Raw genomic sequence first — 12,465 nt, 5'->3', positions numbered from 1 at the left:
TTACGACAAGCATTAACTCTTTTGAGTACAGAGGTACACAAAAATGCACGTCAACATGATACACTTGATATCGCCGACATCAGCAACGCCGAAGAAATAGTAAACCTGCCTAAACTGCTGAAAAGGGCCTCGACTGTCCTGTCTGATGAAAAGACGGCCAGTCTGTCACTCATCATGCCCAACATGAAGACAGCCATGAGCCATCCAAAAAAACCTCTCAGACAGAAACACATAAGTTCAGGATTATCTCATAGAACTGCTGACTACCTGGAAATGAAGATGTTTTTATTTTTTGCGCAAACAAAAAAACGCAAATAACCAAGCAAAGCCTTAAGCTCTTACTGTTAAATTCAATTGAATAGAAAGTTATTTTTTATTTTTGCACCTTTACTTAAATTGTTCCTAAATTTTGTCATTTTGATAATATTTTAGAAGAAGTTTAGAAATTGTTTTATTTTCCAGAGACAGGCCTATTTAATTTATTTTCCTAAAGAAGGTTCAGTTTAAATGAAAGAAGTTGAAACCAAAGAAATACATAAAAAAAATTGTTTACTTGATAATTATTTTTTTTTAAATAAAATTTGCATTTCAGTATCATTTTCATCATTTTTATTCCAAATATCGTGATACATATCCAACCGTGAACATTATATTGTGAAACACATTGTATGTGAGCTTTGTGTATCGTTACACCCCTATAATTCAGTGCCACTAATTGTATGTTAACCCTTGTGTGCGTTTGGAGTTGTTTTCATCTACTCTGTCATGATTTTGAGTCTTAATTTGGCCACAACTTTCTCTGTTTCAGCAAGTGGAATGATTTTTGGTGACAATTCTTATTTTGACACCTATTTTGGTAAAATGCCAAAAATTTAACAATAGACTGGGCAAATTAACTACCCTTTCGTTATGTTGGGGGCTGTTTTTGCCCTATTGACTTCCATTTTAATAACTTTTTTTTTAATCGCAAAGCCTTGACACCATATTATTATGTATTCTTGTTTGTTGGTGGTTTTTTCCTGTTGAAAAAAGATACAATTTATTATCTTTACTGTTAAGCTATTGATACCCTATTTCATGATACCACACGACGCTTACAACTGATGCCTGTAGGTCATGTGATAATGACAAATAGTGGATAGTAGAGTTCCATTCATATTATATACAATGAACATTTCCATTGTTGTGTAGTAAATTCCAGTAGTAGGCTATTTTGGAGGCGTCCATTATATAGCACCTAAATTTGACCCACACTGGCTTTTATATGTTAAAATAAATGCCTTGGTTTTTTTTTTTAATCATAGGCTTATTCTGAAAACGTAGCTCTATCTACATTTCTGGAGAATGCAAATTATGTAGCCAGAGGAACGTATGGTTGCATTTCGTCTTTAAAACGAATGCTACAGGGCAGTTATGGTACTGTTCCTTTTCACACTTACAGTTGAAGTCAGAATTATTAGCCCCCCTTTGATTTTTTTTTTTTTTTATATTTAAAAATCTCCCAAATGATGTTTAACAGAACAAGGAAATTTTCACAGTATGTCTGATAATATTTTTTTCTTCTGGAGAAAGTCTTATTTCTTTTATTTTGGCTAGAATAAAAGCCGTTTTAAATTTTTAATGAATAATATTAAGGTCAAAATTTTTAAACCCTTTAGACTAATTTTTTTTTTGACTGTCTACAGAACAAACCATTGTTATACAATAACTTGCCTAATAACCCTAACCTGCCTAGTTAACCTAATTAACCTAGTTAAGCCTTTAAAAGTCACTTTAAGCTGTATAGAAGTGTCTTGAAAAATATCTAGTCAAATAATTCTGATTTCAACTGTACCAGCTGACCGCTTGCCTCCGCGTGAATGGCTTTTCTGCTGTTACCAGTTTGCCCAGTAGCTCACCACGTACGTCGGAGGATTTGAGACGCTGAGCAGATTTGCCCTTGACAACGGGGTTCGAGTCTGGCAAAGAACGGTTTTAGAAAGCAGATAAGACAAAAACAAAAGCCAAAAAATAAAATAAACAAGTAAATAACAGGGTGAATGTGGTCAAATCTGAAAACGTGGTAAAAATCAGGCAGCCATGAGGGCTTTTCTTTTTCTGCCCTGCTTTTGAAAACACTGTCTGTTCAGTTTAGGGAAGAGGTCAGTCAGTCAGTTGACAGTGACCTCTAGTGGATTTACATGAGAAGAGCAGTCACAAATGCAACTCGCGAGAGAAATTTGAGATCTGAAAAAGCATAGACAGCGGCCTCTGGTGGATTCGCAAAGCAAAAACTGAAAAAAATAAATAAATTTCTGAGATATATTTGCGTATATATATATATATATATATATATATATATATATATATATATATATATATATATATATATATATATATATATATATAAAAACGCAATCAGAATGAGCCTGGGTTGTTTATTTAACTGTTATATGATCTGCAAGCAAAAATAAATTAACAATTAGATCCGAATTACACTACAAGGTCTCATTTAACACAGTAATTTTCACTAGGGCGGTCAACATGAATTTAACTGATTATATAAGATGATTATTTAAGAATTTTCAATTACCCTAAATCTTCACTGTTGCTCTTCTAGCCTGGTCTAACATATCTTCAGCTCTTCTCTACTGTTTACTTCATGTATTTGATGATCAACAATGTAACTTCGAGGTAATTCCCAAACTTTCATGTCCATATCCTCCTTGAATCTCTGCTGTGGCGGATGCGTTTATACATGCATCTCCAGCAGTGACCTCCAGTCTAACCAGCGCAAAGCTCAGAATATTAATATCCACAGCGGCAGAAGAAGAAAAGACTTATGAAAAGGCCTTTTTATGAATTTTTGATATCGAGTTAGATTGGGAAGAAAAATAATAATAATATGCAGATGATTAAAAAGACTTCAGAGAGAGTGGAAGGAGCCGTTCATTGATCCGAGCGAATCCTGTCAGACATTAGCAACACGCTTGTCAGAGAAACTGACATGCACACACACGCATCATCCTAAATCCTACCGTTTCCACTCCAATCAGCAGCGCATTCGGCGTTATTGCTGCTAATAACCTGTTAGCGTTAGCAGAAGGTGACCTCTGGACGCTGTCTGAGACAGGAGACTGAACGTTTTACCGTTGACTGAACTCCTGCTAAAGCTGAAATGACACCCCGTGTGCTTAAATTGCTTTGTTTTCGTGTTTTCCCGCTTGGCAGGTTGTGAAATATTTAGCTGTTTGGGTCATTAGCGTGGTTAGGGCCTTAATGTGTTGTGAAGGCCGGGTAATATTTGGCTGTTGGTGTCTTTGAAGTGCGGCCGAGAGTGGGATGAACGTGGGGATTCTGGACATCTTCGGCTTCGAGAACTTCAAGAAGAACTCGTTTGAGCAGCTGTGCATCAACATCGCTAACGAACAGATCCAGTTCTACTTCAATCAGCACATCTTTGCCTTGGAACAGGTGAGAGTTTCTAGCGCACACAAATCACCTTTAGACTGGACCATGAACCCACTGTTATATATGTGCTCAATACATTTAAATAGCATAGAAATAAGGCAGACATTTTAAAGTAGATGTTGAAATGTATATCCCCCTCCCCCAAAAATATTTGTAATAATGAAGTATACTTTAAGTACACTAAGTTTCTTAAAGAGGGCAACACAGTGGTTCAGTAGGTAGAGCTGTCGCCTCACAGCAAGAATGTCGCTGGTTTGAGCCTCTGCTGGGTCAGTTGACGTTTCTGTGTGGAGTTTGGATGTTCTCCCTGCTGTTGCGTGGGGAGGTGCGGTACAGGTGAATTGGCTAGGCTAAATTGTCCATAGTGTATGTATGTGTGCGAATAAGTATGTATGGGTTTCCCAGTGATGGGTTGCGGTTAGATGGGCATCCGTTGCGTAAAACATATGCTGGATAAGTTGGTGGTTTTTTCCCTCTGTGGCGACCCCTAATTAATAAAGGGTTAGGGTTAGGGTTAGCCGAAAAGAAAATTAATGAAATGAATAATATAATATAATATAATATAATATAATATAATATAATATAATATAATATAACATAACATAACATAACATAACATAATCTAATATAACATAACATAATCTAAAATAACATAATATAATATAATATAATATAATATAATATAATATAATATAATATAATATAATATAATATAACATAACATAATCTAATATAATATAATATAATATAATATAATATAATATAATATAATATAATATAATATAATATAATATAACATAACATAATATAATATAATATAATATAATATAACATAACATAACATAATCTAATATAATATAATATAATATAATATAATATAATATAATCTAATATAATCTAATATAATATAATATAGTATAATATAATATAATATAACATAACATAATATAATATAATATAATATAACATAACATAACATAACATAACATAATCTAATATAATATAATATAATATAATATAATATAACATAACATAATATAATATAATATAATATAATATAATATAATATAACATAACATAACATAACATAACATAATCTAATATAATATAATATAATATAATATAATATAACATAACATAATCTAATATAACATAACATAACATAATCTAATATAATCTAATATAATCTTATCTAATCTAATCTAATCTAATCTAATATAATATAATATAATATAATATAATATAATATAATATAATATAATATAATATAATATAATATAATATAATATAATATAACAATCTAACATAACATAAAATAATCTAATATAACATAACATAATCTAAAATAATATAACATAACATAACATAACATAATATAATATAATATAATATAATATAACATAACATAACATAATCTAATATAATATAACATAACATAATCTAAAATAATATAATATAATATAAAATAACATAACATAACATAATATAATATAATATAATATAATATAATATAATATAATATAATATAATATAATATAATATAATATAATATAATATAATATAATATAATATAATGTTTATGGGGAGTACAACAATCATTTATAAAAATCCCGTTATAGTTTTATATATCTTACTTTAATTATATACAGCTATTCAGCTAACATTAAAATGACCTGCATAGTTCCTCCAAAAGCCAACCCTCAAGAGGCTCTGATTAGTCAGCTAACATAATGTGCTGTAATTCACGGACCGGCTCCACGTCACCAGGGAAAGTGGCACGTACACCTCTGCTAGCATGCCCTGTGCCTCAGCTGTGTAAATACTGTCAGTCTGTGTAGCTGTTAGCTGTATCAGTTTGAGTCTGAATCAGACAGAAAATGAAGAGGACACAGCTTTCTGACCACTTTGGGTCTTTGGGTTATAAGCATTTATAAGTAATATGAAACGTTCATATATCTCTTGCGGGTTTGTTATTTGAGATGAAGAACACAGGGAAAGTGGCTGCATAGGGAGACACAGCAGCACTGCTAAAGATTGTGAGTGTTTACATCGGTTTGACAGATAAATATGAATTTGTAAATTTTTAGCGGTGCCAAACAGCATTTCCCATGGTTCACATCCTTGTTTACGTCCTTCGCTACAACATACTGTTAACGCTAAAACTGTGCATGTCATAGATCGATTTTAACAAATAAAAACACTTACAGGTTGTGGCTCACAATCCACAGCTTCGTCTATCCTGGTTGGAGCTGCTCCTTCTTTGAGGAGTTTTTAGCCGAATCCAGCACTAAACTGGAAAGTTATCCTTTGTCAAATGCTAGAGCTATATATTTTTTATAGTTCTATGGAACATAATTAAATTAAACTGTAAACACATCTCTTTGTGTCATGTCCTTAGTAAGTTTTATGATCTCATTAACCTGGATGTGTTTTTTTTTTTTTTTTTGTAGCCTCCAAACTTCATGCGCTTTTGCTTTGCTAAGCTAACTCTGTAGAAGCCAATGTCTCTCTTTGCATAAAATTTTGAGAGTATTACATTCAGAGATGTTGTTTATGTTCCAAACAGCTACATTACACATCAACAAAGTTTAAAATATGATATCGTTGTGAACCACCCCTTTAAATTTGAGTTGGGGAAACCCACGTATGAAATAAGAACTGTACTTCATGGCAACTTTAATAGCATTTCTTTTTGTTTTGTATCTATGAAATGACAAATTCTCCACATCAGTTATTTGCTCAGGGAGATTCTGTTGATGTGTATGTTGTGTTTGTTCAGATAGAGTATCAGAGTGAGGGTGTAGATGTCAGTCTGGTGGAATACGAGGACAACAGGCCCATTCTGGACATGTTTCTTCAGAAGCCCATGGGTTTACTGTCTTTACTGGATGAGGAGAGCCGATTCCCACAGGCCACTGACCAAACTCTTGTCGGTAATGAGCAATTCCATGCAAATGTCAACCTTGCCATAAACAAGATTAAGTTTTCATCCAAAATAGCGTAATGGTTTCTACATTTTTTTTGTGTGTAAGCAAGTATTATACAGTAGTTTAAAAAATACTCAAAAAAAATCTCTGTCAGTGTTTTCAATCAATTATATTTGATTTACCAAAGTCACACAAGTGCTGATTTCACGTCTGTCAGAGAGATGTCACATCCATAACCAAGCTTTTTCCACATAAATGCAAAAATATAAAATCAAATCAATCATGTTTGTTCTATAAAGAGCCGACTTCTCCTTTTGATTAGCATTGTTGTGCAGTTGAATTCATAGAATTTCTACAAAGTTTTTTGTATAGACCTTTTTCTTGGAACGCAAAATTACCCATTATGCTTTGTGTGTATGCGCAAGGAGAATGCGAAGAACTTCCGGTCACATTTGGACAGCTTTGAAACGCTAGTTTTAATCTATTTTACCTGCTTTTATCCTCTTTGAACTAATACTGTTGTCCATCAGCAGCATCTCCTGGACTGATCACTTAAAGAAATGCGATCTAATAGGATGGAAAACGATTGCTGAGGCATTTTCCCCTCGTTGTCAGACAGCATCTTCTGCAGTTTAAATGAAGCCTCGTCATCGCCAAAGTCAACATTTTCTCTTTATTTCAAATATATAACCAGCCCAAACAAATGTAGTTCACCAAAATGTTTGACACACACACGTAGCCTGTACTGTGCCACTGACACACTGATTTAATAACTGTGACAAAGTGAAAATATAGGCTAGTGTCATTTCGTAATGACAGAAAAACACAAACCGTTGTAAAAACAACACACGAAATAAAACTCAAACGGCTCACGATTAGAATGAACAGCAAATCAGCCAGCAGAGGATCAATAACCAATAACAGACTTTTATTGGTCATTTTTGTAAATTGCACTTTCGACTTTCATACCTGTTAAGTTTCATGCCAGTACTCTGGTTTGCTCTCTCTCTCTCTCTCTCTCTCTCTCTCTCTCTGTGTGTGTGTTAAAGAGCCGCTGAGCTAACAGCTGACAGGCCGGGAACACACACTGTATTTCTGATGGCAGACACGTGAACTAGGAGAACATTTTTCTTGTATTTCTGACGCGCTTGGACCACATGTGACAGATTATAACGCCTTTAACAGACACATTTCTAAGTTGCATGTCACAAAAACACTGTTATCCATTAAAAACGTTATTGAAACCCACTTTCGGAGCGCAAATTACCAGTTGTACACGCTGTGAATGGAAGTTGTAAGCATTCTACCGGAAGACGCTGGTCGCTTTGGCGCCCTCCATGCAGCAGCCATGAAAAAGGTCTAAACTGCAAATTTTTTGGTCACATCCATAACGCTGGTTTATCTTCCACATTTAAAACCTAAAACATGTTTACAGATTGATATTTTTCTGATCCCATAACTCTGTGGTAAGTTATATTGGAAAATGCAAACAGATCTTTCAAAGTAATCATAGACTTTCTTAAACTCTGTGAATTTGTGTTCTCGTTTTTTACTGCAAATATCACATCCATAAGGCTGGAATCGCTCTGTGTATTCATAAAGAGAACTCAACATTACTACTCAATTAATGTCAAATTGATTATGTTATGTTCAGAAGTAAAATCTTGTTGCTGATAATTGTTGCAAGTTGAGCAGTTGTCATGTTTCCACCCACATGTTTTAATGCGCATTTTGGAAAATTGCATGAACATTTTATAAATGTACATAGTATTTTTTTAATCCTGTAAGAAAAAATGCACCTAAACTGCAATGGAAACACATCTATCCAATACATTTCAGCATAAATAATACATTTAAGCATCAAAAAACACATTTCAGCATCAAAAAAGCCATGTGATTTGATTTTAGAAATCAGGTGCGCAATTGGACACCATTAATGGACAAACTAACAGAGCGAACACATTGTAAAACATCTGAAATGTTGTTTTGCTCATTCTAAAAGCCCTCAGCCAAAATCTGTCATCACAGTGGTTCAGTATTATTAACATTAAATTGCTATATGGATTTTTTATGTCATATTCCAGTTTTGCGCATCAATCAAAATTGCGTCCTTGGATAGAAAACATAGCCAATGTGTTTTAGGCTTTTTATGCTAAGCACAATCCGTATGTGGGATGACTGCAAAATATTCCTGCAGTTGTTATAACTTTTTGTTTGATTGAATGTTGATGATGTGTGTTAGTTTGATTCAATTCTCACCTTCTTTATTTTGTTGTGAAGATAAATTTCAGGATAACCTGAGGAATAAGTACTTCTGGATACCCAAGCGTGTGGAGCTCTGTTTTGGGATCCAGCATTATGCAGGCCAGGTAATGAGCTTGAATATTACTTTATAAAATCTCACCGTACAGCTTTTCTATATTTTTTAAAGAAGCTTTTGCTTACCATGCATGGCTGCCCTTATTTTATTAATATATTACAATTTAGAGGAGTCTTGAACTTTCTCTGTCCACTTGTAATGTGAGTCCAGCTTTCTACATCAAAAATGCATCATAACTTAAAAGTACTTGACTATTTATTGTACAGTTTTTGACTCCCAATCAAAACGCTTGGTTTAAATGGGCATGGCAGGCTGTAGACCAAAACGTAAACACTCTTTGCTTTGATTGGCTGGCAGTTTTGCATATTAATAAATTGAGATGAAATGACCCAAAAATGAAAATCATCATTTACTCACCTTTCCCTTGTTTCTATTTTATCTATCTAAGTTTCTTGTTAAAAACAAAAGAAGATATTTAAAAAAAGCTGATTGCTGACAATTATTGACTTCCATAGTAGTTTTATTTCCCATAGCGGTCAATAGATGTCAGCAACCATTCATTCATTCATTTGTCTTCAGCTTAGTTTTTATTTCAGAGGTCGCCACATCGAAATGAACCACCAACTATTTCAACATATGTTTTACACAGCGGCTGCCCTTTCAGCTGAATCCCAGTACTGGGAAACACCCATACACACTTATTCACACACACACTTGTACACTACGGCCAATTTAGTTTATCCAATTCACCTATAGTGCATGTCTTTGGACTGTGCGGGAAACTGGAGCATCAGGAGGAAACCCACGCCAACATGAGGAGAACATGTAAACTCCCCACAGAAATGTCAACCGGCCTAGCCGAGACTCGAACCAGGGACCTTCTTGCTGTGAGGCGACAGTGCCAACCACTGAGCCAAATGTTAAAAACTTGAGGAAGAGTAAATGAGGAGGCAATGTTTATTTTTGGGAGAACTATCTCTTTAACAGAGCTAAACAGGCAGTGAAGCAGAAGTAGGCGTTGACTGTCTATGGAGGCGTGGCTTATTCACTTTATGACTTCATAGAGTTGAACTTTCCAGAACCTGTGGTTTTGTCAGATGTCCTTCAATATAAGCTGATTTTAGAGGAACCGCAAAGTGTTGAGTTCTGAAACTTACAGGATGTTTTAATAGTACCATGAGCACTTATATGTCAAAAGATCAAGGGAAGTTTGGTTTTTTAATTTACTGGGCCTTTAAAAAAAAGGCAGCTACTTACACATGATCAGTCAGAAACGGTTTTAATATGCTGACTTACTGATCATGAAACATTTCCCGTTGTTATCAAAGTGAAAAGAATTGTACTGCCTAATATATTTGTGTGGAAACTGGATTTTTCAGGATTCATTCATACATAGAAAGCTTGGCAGTGTTTGTTTAAACAGAAATAATTTGTATTATTGTAGCTGCTGCTATTTTTTTTTAAGAATGAGGCCTTGGTAAATAAATGAAACTATAAACAAACTATTTTTTTATATTTAAAAAAAGTGTGCAGTAATTCAACTTTTAAAATGTCCTGTGTTTCTCTGCCAGGTCTTGTATAACGTGAGTGGATTTCTGGAGAAGAATCGTGACACTCTTCCTGCAGACATCGTGGTGGTTTTGAGGACATCGGAGAACAGACTTCTGCAGCAGCTGTTTTCCAGCCCTCTGACAAAAACAGGTACCAGAGTCATTCAGCGCTGATCATGAGCTGTTCATGTTCATCACTATCACTTCTCAATCATACAGACATATCTCAGCCAGTTTACACTTGATAGTAAACATTTTTCTCCATGTGATCACATGTGGACGATGCTAACTCCAAGTGTCTAACAAATCAATTGGGTTGCTTTCATGTTGTGGAGCGGTTTTCCTCATGGGGAACAAAAAATGTCCCCACAAGTGTACAGTGTACAGATTATTTAATCTATCATCCACCCCAACCCTAACCCTCACATGAAACATTCAGCAATTTTACATTTCCAAAATGCATGATTCTCTATACATTATAAGCAGTTTTCCTCATGGGGACCAAAAAATGTCCCCTCAAGGTCAAAACTGACTGGTATTTCTATACTTGTGGGGACATTTGTTCCTTTCAACGTATGGAATACAAGGTACACACACATTCTCTTTATATAGTAATTACACTTGAATTCCTTGACGCCAACTATGACCTTCTTGCAAGACCAGTTGTTTCTTGCAAGACACGTCAGACTACGAGATCTCATCACACCCCTATTTTATACTGGATTTTTATACTGTACAGGCTATATATTCTATCACCCACCCCAACCCTAACCTGCACGTGAAACGTTCTGCAATTTTACATTTCCAAATACATCATTTTCTATAACTTATGAGTGGTTTTCTTCATGGGGACCAAAAATTACCCCCACAAGGTCAAAACCGATATTTCTACATGGGAACATTTAGTCCTTACAAAGTATGGAATACAAGGTACACACACACACACCGTGTCTTTATATAGAAATTGCACTTGAATTCCTTGGCGCCAACCATGACCTTCTTGCAAGACCAGTAATATCTTGAAAGACACATCAGACTACCAGATCTCGTCACACCCCTATTTATACTGTATTTTTATACTTTACAGGCTATATATTCTATTACCCACCCTTAACCCCAATCCTAACCCTCATGTGAAACTTCTGCGTTATTACAATTCCAAAATAGTTCATTCTTTGTAACTTTTTGAGCCATTTTTCTCATCTGGACCAAAAAATGCCCCCACATGGACAAAACTGACTGGTATTTCTATACTTGTGGGGACATAAGGTCCTGACAACTTATGGAATACAAGATACACAGACACATTCTCTTTATATGGTAATTGCACTTGAATTCTTACCGCCAACCATGACCTATATGCAAGACCAGTCATATCTTGGAAGACGCATCAGACTACGAGATCTCGTCACACCCCTATTTTATACTGGATTTTTATACTGTACAGACTATTTATTCTATCATACAATCCTAACCCTCACATGAATTGTTCTGCATTATTATATATCCAAAATACTTCATTCTCTATAACTTGTGAGCTGTTTTCCTAACAGGGACCAAAAAAATGTCACCACAAGGTCAAAACTGACTAGTATTTCTATAGTTGTGGGGACATAAGGTCCTTACAATGTATGGAATATGAGGAACACACACACACACTTTATATTGTAATTGCGCTTGAATTCCTTGATGCCAACCATGACCTATATGCAAGACCAGTCATATCTTGGAAGATGCATCAGACTACGAGATCTCAGTCCACCCCTATTTTATACCGTATTTGTATACTGCACAGGCTATATATTCTGTCATACAACCTTAACCCTCACATGAATCATTCTGCATTCTTATATTTCCAAAATACTTCATTCTCTATAATTTGTGAGCTGTTTTCCAAACAGGGACCAAAGAAAAAGTATTCCAAAAGTTCAAAATTGCCTGGTATTGCTATACTTCTGGGGACATTTGGTCCCCACAGCATAGGGAATACAAAGTTCACACATTATTTTTTCCAATTTAATTGCACATCAATGTTTGTGCTACTTTGAAAAAGTGTGTGTTTGTGTAGGTATTAAAGTTCCAGAAATTCAACAACCACTGGAAGATGTCTGTACTCTGACTAAAATTGCAAGTGTGATTGTGTGAATGTGGTGTGTAAACGAGGACACTCACAGAAGTGAGCTGAATTGAGATACTCTCACTTCTGTCTTTGTCTCTT

The 12,465-nt window shown here is 34.6% G+C and overlaps 1 protein-coding gene across 23 annotated transcripts in view; it reads left to right on the top strand.

Annotated features, from left to right (window-relative positions):
• myo3b (myosin IIIB) overlaps positions 1–12,465 on the top strand; it is a 217,320-nt gene that overhangs the window by 88,002 nt on the left and 116,853 nt on the right. For all 23 annotated transcript variants that reach the window (XR_015499044.1, XM_087267375.1, XM_087267374.1 and 20 more), the window contains 4 exons: positions 3,306–3,453; positions 6,230–6,383; positions 8,658–8,746; positions 10,269–10,398. Coding sequence is in view for 22 of the 23 variants with exons in the window: in XM_087267375.1 (XP_087123501.1) it covers positions 3,306–3,453; positions 6,230–6,383; positions 8,658–8,746; positions 10,269–10,398 (521 nt within the window). In the remaining variant the exon portion in view is untranslated. The remainder of the gene's footprint in view (positions 1–3,305; positions 3,454–6,229; positions 6,384–8,657; positions 8,747–10,268; positions 10,399–12,465) is intronic.

This window comes from Danio rerio, chromosome 9 (assembly GCF_052040795.2).
Source record: "Danio rerio strain M-AB ecotype USA chromosome 9, GRCz13ab, whole genome shotgun sequence".
Lineage (NCBI taxonomy): Eukaryota > Metazoa > Chordata > Actinopteri > Cypriniformes > Danionidae > Danio > Danio rerio.
The sequence above is the reverse complement of the archived record's forward strand: the minus strand, read 5'-3'. Positions and strand labels throughout refer to the sequence as shown.